The sequence below is a fragment of the Trematomus bernacchii genome, unplaced genomic scaffold, assembly GCF_902827165.1.
Source record: "Trematomus bernacchii unplaced genomic scaffold, fTreBer1.1, whole genome shotgun sequence".
Lineage (NCBI taxonomy): Eukaryota > Metazoa > Chordata > Actinopteri > Perciformes > Nototheniidae > Trematomus > Trematomus bernacchii.
This window is the reverse complement of record NW_022988050.1, coordinates 9,945,342-9,963,721: the sequence shown is the minus strand read 5'-3', so window position 1 is coordinate 9,963,721 and position 18,380 is coordinate 9,945,342. Positions and strand designations below refer to the sequence as shown.

The 18,380-nt window shown below is 42.6% G+C and overlaps 1 protein-coding gene across 15 annotated transcripts in view; it reads right to left on the bottom strand.

Moving 5' to 3' along the window:
* The window catches only part of nrxn1a (neurexin 1a), a 56,724-nt gene that overhangs the window by 18,538 nt on the left and 19,806 nt on the right, over nt 1–18,380 (bottom strand). For 8 of the 15 annotated variants that reach the window (XM_034119566.1, XM_034119578.1, XM_034119568.1 and 5 more), the window contains 9 exons: nt 17,294–17,595; nt 14,050–14,211; nt 11,597–11,668; nt 11,080–11,304; nt 10,288–10,435; nt 9,335–9,465; nt 8,288–8,540; nt 4,696–4,899; nt 3,509–3,535 (listed from right to left, as the gene is read on the bottom strand). In XM_034119566.1, coding sequence (XP_033975457.1) covers nt 3,509–3,535; nt 4,696–4,899; nt 8,288–8,540; nt 9,335–9,465; nt 10,288–10,435; nt 11,080–11,304; nt 11,597–11,668; nt 14,050–14,211; nt 17,294–17,595 — 1,524 coding nt within the window. Of the gene's footprint in view, nt 1–3,508; nt 3,536–4,695; nt 4,900–8,287; nt 8,541–9,334; nt 9,466–10,287; nt 10,436–11,079; nt 11,305–11,596; nt 11,669–14,049; nt 14,212–16,072; nt 16,097–17,293; nt 17,596–18,380 lie in introns of all 15 variants that reach the window. The other 7 variants (XM_034119563.1, XM_034119572.1, XM_034119564.1 and 4 more) reach the window with 1 other exon arrangement.

Here is an 18,380-nt window from a genome sequence, read left to right as displayed (position 1 = left end):
TGATGCCTAAGATGGAGACTGAGTCACACAGGCCTACACTGAGAAAATCCATCTGTGGACACATCACACAGCAATGATGACCACCTACTTCCCACACATGCAGAGACAGCACATTTGCACCCCCATGACTCCTTAACTGCCCTTGCACATTTAACATATAATAGCCTGTGTCCATATGCAGGGTCTTCCCTTTGTTTCTTCAAAAGACTGCACTACCGCAACATGACTCATGATGGCACTAGACACACAGCGGATCAGCAGAGAGCTCTCCAAGGTGCTGATGTGCAGCAGGATGGAAGAAGCTGAGCTGTCCTCTCATGATGTCTCTCTCTCTGCATCTACCAGCTCATATCTTCACATAGTCCACTGCACACATTTGACAGACTCACTGTTCCTAAAACCTGGGTGTCCCCTAGCTCCTGCTCACTACAAGCACCCCACCAACCTTGAACACAACACCCCCCCCCCCACACACACACTCTCCATCTTCCTCCAAGCCCTGTTGGTTTGAGTCAGCCTGCTTACAGTGACCTATAGGAGGTAATGATGGGGGAGGTGAGAAGTAAACTGACCCGAACGGATTCTGCTGCAGAAAATGTCAAGCTTGCCTTCATCACTCATGGAGGCAGACAGGCGCGCACATGCGCACACACACACACACACACACACACACACACACACACACACACACACACACACACACACACACACACACACACACACACACACACACACACACACACCCATATAGGTAGAGAAATAAAGGGAAGCTCGTTGACATGCAAACAAAATACGAAAAAGTAAATTCAAATACTTCAATGTGTGTGTGTATTTGCAAAGCTAAAATAGTGTGTTCAGAGAGGACACAGGGTTCCCCTGAGGAGACTCAGCTGTGCTCTGGGCATGAGCATCTCATCCTTTTACCATGGATCACTGCCTAACACTGAGTGAAGGAGAGAATATGTGCATGTGTGTGTGGCTCAATAAGTGAGTGTGTGTATTTGTGCATATGTAGCCACATAATCAAAGAGCAGAACGCAGTGAGAGTGAGGCAGTGATCTGTATCAACCTGGGAACAGGGAGAGGCAAAAATCCATGCATATAAACACATAGACAAAGACACACACACACACACACACACACACACACACACACACACACACACACACACACACACACACACACACACACACACACACACACACACACACACACCACCTATTTTGGGTCAGTGCTAACAGTGCGTTCAGCTGCATGGTGAGCTTGGTTTAACACTAGAACCGCCAATCGGGTCAATTTGACCCAGAGCTGTTTTTTATTGTGTGTAACTTTTTTTCAATAAAATCTTAAAGTCTTCCAGTCCGTGACTTTTCCTGAAAGTGTGTTATGTAGCACCCTATGTTGTTAAAAATGGTCAATATGAAGTCATATTGAAGAAATCGCCCAAAAAATTGCCATTTATACCTATTTCCGCCCAGCGGATCATATTGACCCCACCCCTTTTCATATAAACATGACGTGTTGCTATAGCAACGCCTTTTGTCTACTGCGGTTCCTTATAGATTGAGAGATAGATTGAGAGAGAGAGAGATAGATGGATAGATATATTGATAGATAGTTATAGATAGAGAGAGAGAGAGACATAGAGACAGTCTGTAGTGAAGGAGTGTGCTCCCGCTCACGGGAGACTGCTCGCACTGCGCTCCGCAGCAAACAGCTGTGGGGCGAGTTGAAAGTACGTTATGCTGGCCGCGGTGTCTAAATAATGCTTCCGGGCCAGCGGGCCATTTATAATGTCGAGCCCTGAGAGTCCACAGATTATATTGGTATACGTTTCATCCCTGTGCGATCAAAACTCTCTGTTCAATAAAAGAACATTTTACCTTGAAAATCAATGCATTCTAATAGCGGGTCAATTTGACCCAGGTGGCGGTTTTAGGTATAAAATATCTCTGGCGGTTCTAGTGTTAAAGTAAAGCTACTAGTGATGGCTGTGGCGGACAGCAGACAGTATGCTCTGTGATGTAAAAAAAGAAAAAGGAAAAGAGACAAAAGGGAGTTGTTTGTAGCAATGCAAATGCAATTCGAATCAAAAAACTAGTGGAGATTATAAGAGCAGGATAATGAAAACAAAACGACTAAAAGCGTTTCATATTTCATTAGCTCCCAATAACAAATGGCTTTTCTGCTGGATAAGCCTTGAATCTCTCCCATGCCGAGGCTTTTATTTGACTGCTGAGTGGACTCTTTCAATGGCGCCTGGCTGTTTAATCTTTGTATATCAAATGTTTAATTTATTGTATGCACACGGTGTGCCAGAAAAGTGGCTGCCTACTTAAATGTTCATTGAGACAACCGGTCTAAAATTGGCCGACAGACATGCGGGATAGCAACAGTGCTGTGTGGCTAATAGGGTTTCTATGGCAACTGCAGTCGTCCATTTCACCACCTCTTTGCCGTCACAGAGCATTCGTGTCTCTCTCTCTCCCTCCCTCCCTCTCCCTCGCTTTCTCTGTGGTCGTGACAGAGAGAAACTCCACGTGAGGGAATTAAACTTCATCAGGGATTCAGCTCCACTCACAGCAGCATGAACAGAAATCATACACACTCGTTCTCACAGAGGATAACACACCTAAACAAACACACACACAGATGGGCAATGAAGAGAATACAAAATGCAAAGGCACACAAGCACACCCTAAATACTCTAAATGAAACATTACCCCAAAGTCCCTCATGTACAGTTGAGAAAGAAAACAACAAGCAAACAAAGAAAGCAACCAGACAGCCGTTGGGATGAAGGTGCGTTGGGGAGAAACAGAGTGATAACATGTCTTTTGTCTCTAGCATGAAGGAGAAGTAATTACCCTGCAGCTCTAAGTTACATTCATCCAGCAGCTACGCTTCCCAACGTACCTCATTTTACCTGAACACCTCATCTTTAGCTTCTCTCCTTCTCCTTCTTTTATTTTTTTCCCTCCCCCCCTCCCTTCCTCCCCCACCGTCCTCTCTTCCGTCTATCCTTTTTTGCTAAAATGGCCGACCTGGAAAACCCTGGCCCTCAGCAAAAATCGCACCACTCCTGTGGTGTAGCTGAACATGCAGACACAAACACGCATATGTGCACCTCCGCCTGTCCAACACACACTCACGCACACACATATATACACACACACACACACATATATATGCACACACACACACACACACACATATATATGCACACACACCACACACACACACACACACACACACACACACACACACACACACACACACACACACACACACACACACACACACACATATATGCACACACAGACACACATATATGCACACACACAGGGTACAAAGACATGTTGAATAACGGATTACGATCAGATGGACTAAAAACACAGAGTGGGTGAAAAATAGTCAGACAGACACATTAACAAAAAACACACACATTGTCACGCACACTCAGGAGGAAAAGGAAGGGGGGGGTTAGGTGAGATGGAGGATCACTTACTGGCTGTACAGTTTATCCTGATACAGTCTGGAGGGAGAGCAGAGCAGAGGGTTAATGCTGCACACATACACATGTTCCCCACGCCCTGGGGACGCACACATCGACACACCCTGCACGCCACGCATTATATACAAACTGCTGAGAAAACACACACTCTCCTTTGTCACAAGACCTCAAGCTTGACAGTGTATTTTCTTACAAAATGGAGTTGCAAAACGCAATTTTAGAGCCAATAAAGAGTGAAAATTAGGATTGGTGAATCCTCACATTTAAACTGTTACATATTACAAGGAGAGCGGTGTGTCCCCAGCACGAGCAGCGTGCTCATTGGCTGCTCTGGCCTGAGCGACAGTTTCAGTCACCAATCAAAAGCACCAGGAGACTGAGATGGGTCATGTGTGTCAGTTTGTCTGATGACATCGAACACATCCCATAATTTTTGTCGCCCATCCAGAGCACAAATCTCCGTGAATGGTCGGAAGATTTAGCCCCACTATTAGAGGGCTTTTCTTTTTACCCATGATGCATTGGTGTGTCGAGTGGCGTCAACCACAGAAGAGACGTGGCTGCAGACAACCAGAGACCAACACATGCACCCCTCTGTTAGTGTATGTGTGTGTTAGCATGAGAGTGTGTTTGAACTCATGTGAAAGTGCTTGGCTGGTCGGAAGAGTGTTTAAAAGTCGCAATTAAGTGTGGGGTGTATTATTTAAGTGTGTGTGTGTGTGTGTGTGTGTGTGTGTGTGTGTGTGTGTGTGTGTGTGTGTGGTTTGTGAGTCTTTGTATTGATTGTTGAAGGGATGCACAGGTCCACTGGGAGTGAGCAGAGAATGCAGCTTTAGGCTTGACCCTCTGTTCAACACAAAAACAATACTGCTAACCTTTAACTGTTTATTGTGTTTGTGTGTATTCCAAGTAGGCTTTATATGCACCATTAAGTCCATACACATTTTAAAATGTTACTGCAGAAAAACCTGTGAAATCCTTGAATACATCAATTTGCAACATAATTATCTGAATGACTTATCAAGAAGAGTGCTACTCACAAGGGACAATATATGATTTATCAACATTTAATGACATTCCTATGCAAGAAAAAGCCAAGAGGCCAGTTTTAGCTGCATTCCCCTGTGTGGAAATCAAAACAATGTTGGAGATTGTACATGTTTGTGTGCACGTGTGCGTACCTAGGTTGACAGTGAGTCGGACACGGCCCCCATCCAGCTCCAGACGAAGGGTGTCTGCGGAGTTACGGGATGTGGTTGCCATGAGAACCCCGTAGGCCCGCTGGGAGCGAAAGCGTAGCGAGACGTCCTCCGCCTCTGTGTGCATCGCCACAGGCAACTGCACCTTCATAAACTTACTGCCGTCGTACGACAGGATGGTCGCATCTGTACAAGACGGGGGGGGGACAAGAAACGAGTGAGAGAGGAAGAAGGCAGAGGAAGACAGAGACGGTGATGGAGAAGAGTGAGGTGGGTGGACACATTAAAAAGAAACAGAAACAGATTGACAGGGAGAAAACACACAAGGTGGGAGGAGACAAAGGACATTTGACGTTGAGTGAATCAGATTTAAAACATGACGAAGTATGTTGCAGTGTGTGCCTACACTCCCTTGTTCCCCCGCCGGCCACGTCATGTTCAAACTCAAAAGCTGCTTCAAAATTACTCCATCACTTTCCACCCTTAATTCATCATCACTCCCTCACGAAAGGGGATGTAAAAATAGCTGCAGCTGGTTGGCCGGTTGAATCAGAATGCATGGCGGTGAGTGTGTTAGCCTCTGCCGCTGACATCCCAGACCCTGGAGTCATAATGTAACAAGCTCAGGTGATCCCGCTTTAATGTCTTTTGCATACTCATTTACATATTCATAATCTTCTCTCCCTGCTACCTGCTGGGGCCAATCCCCAACCGCTAAACTGTTTACCTCTGAGAACCCTGTTTTTTATTGGCCAATTACATACACAGCTAAACACACTCTCCATGTCTCTATCTCTCGTTCTTCTTCCCTTCTTCTTATATCTCTCTATTGCATTCCTCCTTTGCTTTCTCTCCCTTTTGCTCTCCCTGTTTCCGTGGGAGACGGTTAGAGCCAAGGCAAAAACAAGAGAACAGGAAGAGAGGGAGGCCTCATGAATACTGATGAGCTGAGAAGGAGGGAAAGAGGGAGATAGTGTGCGTATGTGTGTGTGCGTGCATGTCAGAATAAGTGAGTGAATTTAAGTGTGAACAGAGGAGGGTTTAGTAAAGTGAGAGCAGGGGGAGAGAAAATAGGGACAGAGCAAGACAGATAGAAAGGAGGGGGGAAAGGGAGAAGAGCTCTTGGCTAAAATGCAAATGAACCCTCATTAAATTGAGGAAAAAAGGAGGTGGTTGGCCTGTTATATCACAGATAACATAACTAACAGACACACATATACCCGCCCAAGCACACTCCAACACACACACACATATTTCCGATAAGGGAGACAGCTGACTAAATTTTCCTCACCGCAGCACCTGACTCACGAACAGGAAAATAGAGCAGGGGGGAAGAAAGTATGGAAGCCCATTAATGCCAAAAAAAATAAGCTGTGTTTGACACATTTGTTGACACCTGTAGCTCACACCAGATCTGCCTTTCAAACTGAATAAGTAAGATAATACGATATTATTAATGTTTTTGTTGGTAATGACCCCGTTTAAATAAATACAATGACAATATATTCTTACCTCCCCTCCCTGTGTTACTCAACTCCATATGTTATTACTCAAAACAATTATTTCTTACTTTTAATTCAATCATTTAGATTTATGAGCTTATCATTTTGACTGATAATTTTTGACTTTCCTTATTGTATATTTTATTTTTGTTCATCAATCCAAAAGGTGAGTTGTTTGAGAGCTAAATTAAATACAAACTTTAAGAAGTTTTGTTCATTCCAGCTGTAGATTGACTTAGAAATGAGGGTCAAAATATGAAGATTTGATTATACTGGGTTTTAAAAACATTGTAAAAATGCATTTTGAAATATTATAGAAATATATTGGCCTTTTGGTAGTGACAAATTAAGACCAAACCCTTTGAAGAGTTAAGATAAAATTCTTAACATTTTATCTATTGTCTCTTCCTGCCAGGAGTTGGCTTTCATACATAAAGCAGGACAGCACAAAAAAAAAATGAAATCAACCAGCGTGAACAGCTAGTGAGCAGGAGGGAAGAGCTGAAATGTGTTAAGGGGTGTGCAAATGTGTCGCTAGAAATATGTGTGTGACTGCTCTACAAAATAAAAATTCATCTTGGAGCCAGAGCGTGGCGACCATCTTTGTTCATTAAAGAAGAGAGAGTGGGAACAAAGGCGAGAGTGAGAGAATGAGGGAGGGAGAAAAAGGGAGGCAGAAACCGCAGGTAGAAGGCGTAAACATGGCCAATCACTCTCTCCATCTGCTTCTCCATCTGTGCTTCCTTTAATCCACTGAACCACCAGTTAGTGACCCCTCAGTGCACACAGAGAGGGATGAAAAAAGACATAGAGGAAAGGGAGACGGAGCTAAGAGAAGGAGAGGCAGTGCATCGCCACGATAAACCTACACTGCGGCGGTTTGTCCTCAGAAATAAAACATTTTCATATCAACACCTTGCAGAAAGTGTACGTGTGTGCCCATATCTCCTGTAAGATGATAGTACAATCATCACTTGAGACGCGTCAGCAGTTGTGGCACAAACAGCATTTCTTCTCTTCTTCTTGTCTGACTCCATCTTTGCTTCTTTCAACAAGCCTCTATCAGTCCCTCTGCCAATCTTTCCCACTTTCCACTTCTCTCCCTCGACCTGAATTCATACCTTTTCTCATAACTCTCTCTCTCTGTCGGATTGTCTACTCCCATCTCCCATTCCTCCTCACCTGCTGTCATATGGCGGTTCTGGACCGGTGCTTCCACCCTCCTCTGTCACAGCTCCTGCTCCCTGCACTTTCCTCTCCCATCGATTCCCACTCCCTACATCCATAGAAGTCCAATAGTCCTGTCTGCTGCTCGGCATCCTCCTCTTCTCTTTCACCCCCTTCTCATCTTCTCCTTCCCCTGTCTGCAACTTACTACCCTCACTTTTACGCTTTGCTTTTAATACAAGATAAACATAAAAGGTTATTGTCTTTTGTTGTTTTGCAAGCAAGACTCATTTTCTTCTTGCCCTTATTTTTCTATCACCACCTACTTCCTACATTCCATCCTCTTTTTATTTTGTACCTTCCTATTCTCCATCACCAGGGAGGAAGAGGAGGGTAAATTCACCTGAACTCAATCTGCAAGGCTTTTCATTTGTACAGTTTAGCCACATTTTTATGTGCCATAAATCTTTAAGACGGTACTTCTTGAGCGCACATCAGAGTAAGTACTATCAAGGTGATGTGATTTGTTAGGATAGACCTTTAAAAGGAAAAAAGTCTTGCTTAAATGTGTAATTATTTAAAGGTTAATCTCCCGACATAACTGGTGATTTAAAAATATATTTTAAGTGATTGATGGATGTTATTTCTGACATTAAACTTTCCACGCCATACAATCTGTCTTCTGTCACTCATCTCTCTGGCATCACTCAGTGTTCTCAAACCAAAAAGTAAATGACAATGTCAGTATGACTGCCTTTTGCATCGTGACGTATGACTTTTTACACAAAACCTTGCTGTTTGGTGACTGGAATTAGCCAGTGAAAATGTGGCATTAGAATTGTTGCCAAATTACAGTACAGGCTGCCACAGTGTTATTCTCGTCCTCTTCACCGCGTCATTCTCACCTCTCTCGCAGGAGCGTCCCAGGTACCCCGTCCCGGAGCAGTCGCACACGTAGCGGTTCCAGCCCTCCCTGCAGATGCCGTTGTGCTGACAGGGGTTGGACATGCACTGTTTGGGCTGCTCTCTGGAGCACGAGGGCTTCACCCCCACCGCCCTCTGGGCCTCGGCCAACCTCCGGATGTCTTTGCTCTGCCCGTCCACAAACAGATCTCTGATGCAGCCCACGTAACCGTAGTTCAACAGAGCCGTCCACACCTGAGGAAGGAGGACGCCAGGGTTAAGGTTTTTCACAAGAAGGAATTTGACCACATCTGGCAATATTTTGTGAGGAACTGCTGTATGTTTAGTTTTAAATAGCTTATTCAAAGCAGTTAAAAAGTTGAAAATTCCAGCTATTTTTTGGCTTATAAAGTACACACTTTCACCCTCACACACATTTTTAAGATTAATAAGTATAAATTAGTCTGAAATTACTCTTAAATCCCCTATTGAGCTTTTCCACAGTGCAATTATGAAATAGAAAGCTAACACTTATCTGAACTTTGAGCTACTTTATTTAAATGGCGACTTTTATATTTATTATATATATTTAGTTTTTTTATATCTCTTTGAGTCTAAGTATTGTTAGTGACAAAAGGTTAACAAAATATACTTGAAAGGCTTGCAACCAATGACTACTCCAATCTAAATTATGTAATATAATCTAATCTGATTTGTAAAGATATGTCATGAAAGGATATAAATTAATTTAATAAGCAGGGTCAAGGAAGCTAACACCACTGACTGGATCACTTTTTTCATTACTAAATATTTGGGCGATTATTCACTAAATTAAATAGATGCTTTAAATATTTGTTTAATATAATTATTGAAGAGAGTACAAATATGCATATCATCCTTTTCGTGAGTTCAAGATAACATCAACAACTCAATATACTCAATTCACCATAATGTAAGACTAAAAGCATTCAACTCCACCTTTTCAGAAGCTAGAAGCAGAAACTTTGAGGGTAAATTACAACAGCACACACAAACACACACACACACACCTCTGTAGGGAAGATGAGTCCAGCGCGTTCTTCAGGTAGCCCCCCGAGGTACAAAGTCTCGTCCAGATCCAGGATCTCACTGTCTCCCGGGGCCGTGTACGCTGTCCTCACACTGTTCACCGAGATGGTTCCTGGAGACACAGCGAGGCATAAAAACAACTTCAGTAATAGTTATGACCTTCAATGCGAACATCCTCATCACAATCACCACCACCACCACCACCACCATCATAATGACTACCATTATAATCTTTATCTTTATCATCATCATCATCATCATCCTTTGTACTCCTACTTAGTTCTATAATCAGAAGAAATGGAAATATAAAAACTACACAGGCCACAGTCATCAGTAAGCTCCTTTAAGAACATGCTGATTTAAAAGTGCTATGTCCAACATTTTGTTACAAATAAATCATTAAAACGTTATTATTTAGACATTAGGACAGTTAAAGTAAACAAATGAGGTCCCAATAGAGAAGATTGGCAGCCTCTACTCTGGGTTTCTAGATTGTAATTAATACTGGCATGAGAACTATACTTATATTGTGTTAGGACAAACAACTAAATCCTGTGATTGTACTGCATGTCAGAACTGAGATCAAACACATATAGGAAGAGACAACAGAAGGCATTGTATGAGTATGTTTAATGCATCCCCCCACGTTAAGCATAGGTTTTTATGTCAAAAGTGGTCAGAACTTTTCAAAACTTTAAGTTGACTACAGAAAGACAGATGCTGCCAATTGCTATAATTAGTCTCAGTATATTGGTGATTATATAAACATATTATACAAATTGACAGAGCAACTTTATATTGATTTTTGCCTACACAGCACCCTTACAACCCAGTTAGATTTAAATACAGACAGCATCTGAATGGCCTTGCTCTCGCCAACGCGCTATCCTCCCCCCCCTCTTTATCGCGGTCAGGGTTAGAGCGGTGAAAGTACCTGAGCGTCCGTCCCGCTGGAAGTCCACATGATACCACTCTCCGTCGTTGACCTTTCTGTCCATTGCCCTGGTCTTGGTGGTTCCTGAGCCCATGTCCAGCAGCAAGTACAAGTGCCCGTCCAGCATTTCAATGGCGAAAAAATCCACCTACAAGTGAACAAGACACAGTATTAGTATTCTGTAAAAAGCAGGGATGTTGATGGCTGGCAATAGAAATGCAAATTATAGCTGCAAGTTACAATAAGGCAATGGGCTTCGGTTTAACCATTCAGGTTCTTTGTTGAATGCCAAATTAAGTGAAGAAAAGTAAACTTGTTTAAAAACTATATTAGACATCAAGGGAATAGGAAGTTAAGGATTCTTTAGAGTCGTAACAGGGACAATCAGGAATTCAGTGGTTTATAGAAGAGGAAGATGAAAGACAAAATGTCTGACAGCCAGCTTGGATTTTAACAGCCAAATTTAACAATAATGAGCAATCATTTATAATTGTACATATTTTTATGGTTCCCAGGAGTTGTATCCTAAAAACATTTATGATTCATTAATTTTATCCATGTACACATAAATCACATTTTATATTTGTTAATAGATTGATACCTGCATAACCATTTGTGATTATAGTGATAGTTGGCAAATGTTGGCATAGTAAGACTCTTACAAATTATGAACATTTTAAAAGTAATACCTGGTAAACATCAGCATTTAGCTAAAAGCAAAGCCTCACTATGTCAATGGTGTAGATTTAGACGGTGTGTTTAAAAAAAATATATACTGTATAATATTTTCACCTTGAGTGTAGGAGGCGCGCGTGGGTCCTTGCGTTCCTGCTGTCGGGGTTTGCCGTGGCTGAAAAGCATCAACCCGTTTGGCTCTGTGGTCCTGAAGTCGAACGAGATGGATCCCGCCTTCTTCGCTGACCACTTGCTCAGTGCCACGAAAGACTCAGGGGTGTCAAAGGTCACGGGGTCCAGCGTAGCCACACTCTCACACTTAAAGGACACCACCCCACTAACCTGGGATCAGAAAAGACAGTTAAGGGGTTTAAGCATTTAAAGCTGGGTTGTTAAACTGATGTCTTGTGAACATCAGGATCAAAATGGTTCCTTTGTAGCCTGGGAATAAAGCCAGTTTTTTTTCAAGCGGTGAACATGACAACCTGCCAAACATATAATACAATTTTCTTAAAATTAATACAGTATAAGTCCCACAGTGCCTGTCAGGAGTTTCTGAAAAAAAAGATGTCTCTACTGTATATAAGAGGATAATGTGTCTGCTTAAGTTGTACAATGTGTTGAAAGTACATACCTTCATCTTTGGGTCTCCCTGTTTAGCCAGTTTCGACAGCTCCAACCGTACGTCGTTGTTCTTGTACACCACCTGGAGCGGGAAAAATAAAACTATACATTAATTCAGGATGAAAAAAAAGAAGACTTTTTCTTCACCTCTGGTCAATAGATGAACCCTACAGTGTAAATATTGCAGCACAGAATTTGACTATTGTAATCTTTCTTTGTTTAATTGAAGCTAGGAAATAGACGCTTTGATTGACCTTTCCAGATGTCAAAAAAAGAAGAGAATGCTGAAAAGATAAAGAGGGAACAAGGCACTTTATATATGACCAGACATCCATTAATCTTTAAGTCGGGAAACGTATAAATGTTCTGTTATTTTTTTATGAAAGAGACAACCTTAAGAGCAGCGAGCCACTCATCTTTTGATAACACATTTTTCCCCGCCACTTGAAAGATTGCCTTTACTTTCTCTCTTCTTTCCTTCTCTGTTTCACTCTTTCTCTTCCCTTACACAGAACGCTCTCTGACTGAGCAGCATGAGTGTAAAAAGAGCCTGCTAGTGCTGAACATTTTGATGTTGAGAGAGACAAGCACACAGGCTCTGCTTTATTTATCCAGACCTCTTTTTTGACTTGTGAGCATCTCAGTAATATTACGAGAAATATTCCTCCGTATGACCTTTTTGACCTCTGTTCTTGTTTATCATGCACTTTTGTTGTGCGTAGTGCGTAGGGCAAGGGAGGGTGGTTCTGCAATAAAAGTGCTGCAAATGTGCAAAACGGTGTTAGCGTGCGGGCGTGCCTGCACCCGCATCAAATGCACAAAATGGTTGCAGCCGTGATCGTTCATGCGTGTGATTCACTGCATACATCTTAATTTGCTCACACGGATTATCATATCATCGTATTAAATATGTAAATGTACCAGTGGAGGGTTAACTCTGACAGCGGCAGCCTCGTTTAAACGCCATCAGTCTTAATGAAGCAACACAGAGCGCATTCACCACTGATACAGATAGCTCTCTGTTTGGCACATCATCTGTCGGCTTGTTTGCTTGTTTGTTTATGCCTCTGTGTGAGTCTGTTCGAATGAAAGAGAGACTCAGACATGGTGTGAATATAATGGATGTTAGGATGCATTTAGGGGTTATGTGTTTTAGGTACTGTATATGCATCTGTATATTTATTTATGCTCGACTATTTCTGTCTGTGTGTGTTTTGGTGGGTATATTCGTGCATGCACACAACATCCTCAGTTTGCGATTATGTGTGTAAATGTGTGTTTTCGTCCGTTTGTCATGTGAGTTTTTGTTTTTGCAGTGTGTGTTGTGGCCCATTTCAAGCACAGCGGATGGATGGATCGTCTCTGTGGCGTAGCTAATTAGCATGTTAGTGCTTAGTGCTGTATCTACTCCCTCAACGACACTCATCACTGATTCTCTCTGATGCTGGGAAGGGTGTGTGTGTTTGTGTGTGTCTGGGAATGTTTGTATGAGTCTGCCAAATGGCAGCATCTTCTGTGTGTGTGTGCTTCATAAGATAATGTGTGTGTATTATGTTTGAATGATATGTTACAGAAAGGGAAGGCCGGAAGAGAGAAAGAAAGTTATTTTTACTGAAAACCTAGGTGTATACATTAAGCTGTGCAGCTTGTAATTGTAGAGTGTATAATTGTTTGTATTGTTTAATATTCAGTAAAATTATATTGTGAAGAAATTATTATGTGGAGATAAAATTCTCCCTTAATTAAGTCTGAATTAATCATTCTTTGCAAATTGTAGTTATAAACAAGCATTACTTATTAAATAAGTTGTTGTACATGTTTTGTTTAATACAAAGCAATTGGGCTATTTTATTTGTGTTTATGCAAACATCTTGATACTGACAAAATTATCTCATTAACCCAATTGTGCCAATTGAATTTACTTCAGTAAACATGTTCTCTGGGCTTGCCTAAGCGCAAATCAGAAAATATATTCAAAATCGGTCAAAACGTTTGTCTGAAGAGTGACTTTGTTTAATTAAACTATATTTATTGTTTGGGAACATGGGACTACTGTTTCTTATGAATGTTTCATTATATCTTTCTTAAAGAAAACAGTAGTCCCATGTGCCCAAAGACAAGATTATGTTATGATAAGAAAGAAGCTGGTTCAGAAGTTACAAGGAGTACAATCAAGTATTAAATCAAAGATAGGTGCACGTATGCACAAAAAAATCATATGGAAGACATTACATAAACACAGAATTGCACCAATACTTGCCCAAATTATGTCTGTAGCAGATTTAATTAAGTTTGACCAATCAGAACAGGAGATGTGGCATTTTTCCTTATGATAATAATAATAATAATAATAATAATAATAGTCTTATGCACAAATGGGTTAATACCATGTCATATCAATAGTAAGAGCATGTCAAACGTGTTATATACTACACACATAGGTGATTCATGCATACATCCCACCTCTTTGAGACAGCCCATGAAGTTATTGCTGACTGGAGAACCTGGCAGGTCAGCAGTGCTGGGGCTCCCCCCCACGTAGAAGAAGTCGTCGGAGCCCAGCATGGTGTAATCTTCCTGGGTGTAGCCAGTGGTGGTCAGGATGCCGTCCACAGAGATGGTCACCTACACAACAAAGCACAGGGAAAGGACACGCTATATACTCACACCAAATAGCAGCGCTAAGTGCTAGCTAGGCGCTGACCAGCCAAATTAGCCCCCGTTACTCTGGTAACCAGTGTGTATGCATTGTGCTTGGGAGAAGGCCTGATTGGTTTGGGGTATTGGCTAGTTGTGCTGTCAGGACTTTGTTTTGGTGTGGATCAGTGCTATCTGTGGGGTGTAAATGAGTCGTGCTGCCTCTCGCCTTTGCTGGTACATTAGAAATATGTTGCCAAATGCCACTTTTAGTTATACACTCTGAAGCCTCATCTACCACTTGTGCACTATGAATGGATTCAGACTACTTGGTCTGACTGCTTCTGCCTGTCTAAGTCTATTGTGCAGAATGATAACCAGGTGTGTTATTCATACAGATTCACTGATACTCAAAGCTTCAGATTGTGACTCTTCACACAAACTACAAAGCCAATCAGCTACTCTGTCCCTGCATTGTTCTGACTTTACAAAACCGACAAAAAGACACCATTTGTGCAGTGTTGCATTAACAGGCTAACCACATCTTCTATGTCCGCTAATTCAACTTTTACATTATTAGTGTCCCTCCTTATATCTCTGCCTCAAGCAGGAGATGCATATGTACCTCCTAATACACTAACAACAGCTTTCCTTAATGCCCCACTTAAGTGGACCTGACGCTGGTGTTCTTATAAATTAACCAGCCTATTCTGCTGTATAACAGCCTGTATGGGGCTTTTAGCTAGCACTGGTTCCCAACCCTGTCACACTTAAGTCACAGTTAGTGGTATGTTATGTTATCACCCTGATGTTCTACAGTACATTACTGACCATGTTCAACTGCCCATAAAGATTGTGAGCACTTTACTTTACCACTAATGTAAGTTCTCTCTCACTTATCATTGCCGGGCAAAGTCGCCCAGCCAGGCAGGTGTTAGTAAAGTCTCGCAGGCTTCTTCGTGCTTTGCAGTAGGTGTTAGTACTATTTACTTGTTAGTAGTTGTTAGTTGTTGCACTGCTTGCAGCCAGAGTTGTGCTACTTGTATCAGGCCAAGCTGTGTTGGGTTACTGAGGTTAGGGTTAATGATATCAATGCTGTTAGTAGTTGTGATGATGTTATGTTGTTGTGTTGTTAGGGTGAGTTGTGATCATGGTGTTAGTTAGTTTGTGGTTTGGGGGGTGGGGTTTATTAGATCAGCAAGTTTGAATGATATGACACATGGACGAACACACACATATTAATGTACACACACGCACAGGTGTTAGATGGGTTACGGCTCATTCCACACGTACGCACACACACACATAAAGCATGCGGCGTGTTCCTCTCTCTGCATGCAACCACTGGCAAAGAGGACACAGTATGTAAGGAAATCAAACCGAGGACATGATGAATCAGAAGCACTATGAAGAACATGCTGTGGCAGAGTGGAGGACGTAAAATCCAAAGAAGAAAAGAGGAGGGGGGGAGGGACCTCTCTATCCATTTATGGATCAATCAGAGAGGGGAAGGGTTTCTGAGTCACGCCATGCAGGAAGGTGGGCTCGCCATTTGCGTGCAGGTTAAAGATGAGCCAATCAGTACACGTCTACATGTCAGTCACAGATTGATGGGGTGACAAAAACGGTAGAGAAGGGGGTGGGGGGCGGGGGAAGGAATATAAAGAAAAAGAAGTGGTTGGCAAGGAGGGGGGGGGGGCGGGGCTTTTCTAAGCGTAAAAGATTACCAACCGCATTTATCCTTTTATTGGTTTAGTTTTGTCTATGGTTCAAAAGGAAATAGACACGGGGCAAACCCAAACTAAGAAACAATTAGAATGATATCTACCGAACAATGGAGTTTGTTTACCATAGCGTGTCCAATGCCTGAGTGCTTTGTAGGAAAGGGGGAGAAAGGAAAGCAAAAAACTGTGAACAGAACAACTTTCGGGAAGAAAAAAAGGAAAGCTAGAAGGCCTCTGGTGAGGTTAGAAGGTTGGTTGGAGCGGTTTCGCTAGGAGAAGGGCACAGGTTAGGTTAGTAGTATGAATCATTCCATGGATGGTGGTTAGTTTCACTAGCAGGTTAGTAAAGTTAGTAAAGTTAGTAATACAAACAGGCAAACGGTAGAGGCAGGGCACAGGTGGGTTACAAGCACTTGAGTGCTAGTGACCCTCGACGTTCTCTAGTTCACTCTGTCTCTCATTCGCTCATAGAAACACACACGCGCACACCCACACACACACAACCACACACACACACACACACACACACACACACACACACACACACACACACACACACACACACACACACACACACACACACACACACGCACATACACACACAATTGAAAAAGCACTCACCTAGAGCTGAAAGCAGTGCTGGGCTGGTGGTTAACCCACTGTAAACTAAGACCAAAACCTCAGGTATTTTCTTCCTACCAACAGCATCACTGCAGATGGACAACAGACCACTGACCGTAGCTTCTACATTGATTAGTTTCCTGCTGCGGACTAAGGTCTTTTCTGCTGCCCCTGAAACATCTGCAGCAGTCACTGTGGTTCGCCAAAGTCAAACACACACTGAAACTATTCAACATGGATTTAAAAATAAACACAGCCACTGTCAATCACTTTTCAGTTAACAATTATATCTACAAATAAACAAATGATTGTCTATAACATTTTGAAAAATAATCAAAAATGCCCATCAGTTTGCCAGAGCTCAAGGTGATGCATTAAAATACTTGTTAAGTCTTTCAAAAACCAAAATATATTTAATTTACAATAAATAAAACAGTAAATCCTCACAATTGACGAGCTAAAACAAGCAAATGTTGGGCATTTTTGCTTAATAAAAGGATTTTAACTGCTGCCAATTAATTTATATTGATCTCTAATCATTTAATCACTAACTGAAATCCAGTCAAGCTTCCATCCATTCGTTAATCTACCATGTTTTTGTCCCTCCCTGACCCTTCAAGTCTGTCTTCCTCAAGGTTAACAATATGGTAACTACTCTCATATCTCCTCGCTTCTCCTCCTGATCGCTCGGTCTCTCTCTCCTCCACCTCCTGTTGTCTGGTTACCTGTCTCAGGTTGCGGGTGACCTTGACGTCGTGCCAGGAGTTGTCGTTGAACTTGCCGTTGACGGGCTCCACCAAGGCCTCGAAGGCCCCGGAGCCGAGGTTGATGACGAGTGACACGGCCCCGTTCTTCAGAGCTAGGTTGACGTAGTCGGCCGACTTGCCGGTGTGCAGCATCAGGCCGTTGCGCTGCAGAGTCTTGAAGGAAAGCGTGATTTCATCGCTGCTCGACTGGATGGGGTTGGGCGAAAGGTCGTAGCAGAAGAACTCGGAGCCCTTGAAGGTTGCAACGTAATCCTCTCGAGCTGGGTCAGAAAGGTGGAAGAGGGAGGGAGGAAGAAAAGAGAAGTGTGGACTTGTGTTAAACATTATCACAATGATTACTAGAAATCCCAAGCTACATCGCTTCTTTCCACACCGCTCTTCACAATATGCTCAAAGATGATAACATGGAGGTTGTTCAGCGAGTAAAACAAAGCTCTGGCTGGTAAAATTTGATTTTGGATGTGCAACACAAAACTTTTTGTTCAAGATGACGAGAAAAACGTTGTTATTGTCAAGCAAAGCCTCACTGACGCCAGCACTTGGAAGAGACACTTCCTTCCATACCTCTAATCGTACATGGAGTGGTGTGTAAACAAGCTTTGATCACTCATGTGGGTTGGGGATTAAACAGTGTGGATGAGAGAGAGACAGTCGTGAGTCTGTAGTGTTCCAAACTCGTTATAAAACCTGCCATCCTCCCTTTTGAGAGAACAGCTGTGCTGGCAGTCTGAAGTGATGTGGTCTTGTTTGACAACATGGCTCAATCCGTGATATTCGTCAAAAGCCAGAGTGTGTCTGTCTACGTTTGCGAATGGTTAGGTAGGTTTGGAGAAGATGAAGATGGAAACAACAGCCTGTGAGCAGTGCGGCAGCCGAAGCGAGCAGAATTGGCCAATTAGAATTCAGAATAACAAGCAGCCAATGGCGACTTACCTTGCACACCCTGACTGACCCCCAAGGACACGAGACCAAGGTTTTGCAATCCATCATCCTTAAGCTCACACTCTCTTATCTACTCTCTCACACCTACTCACAGCCATAAACG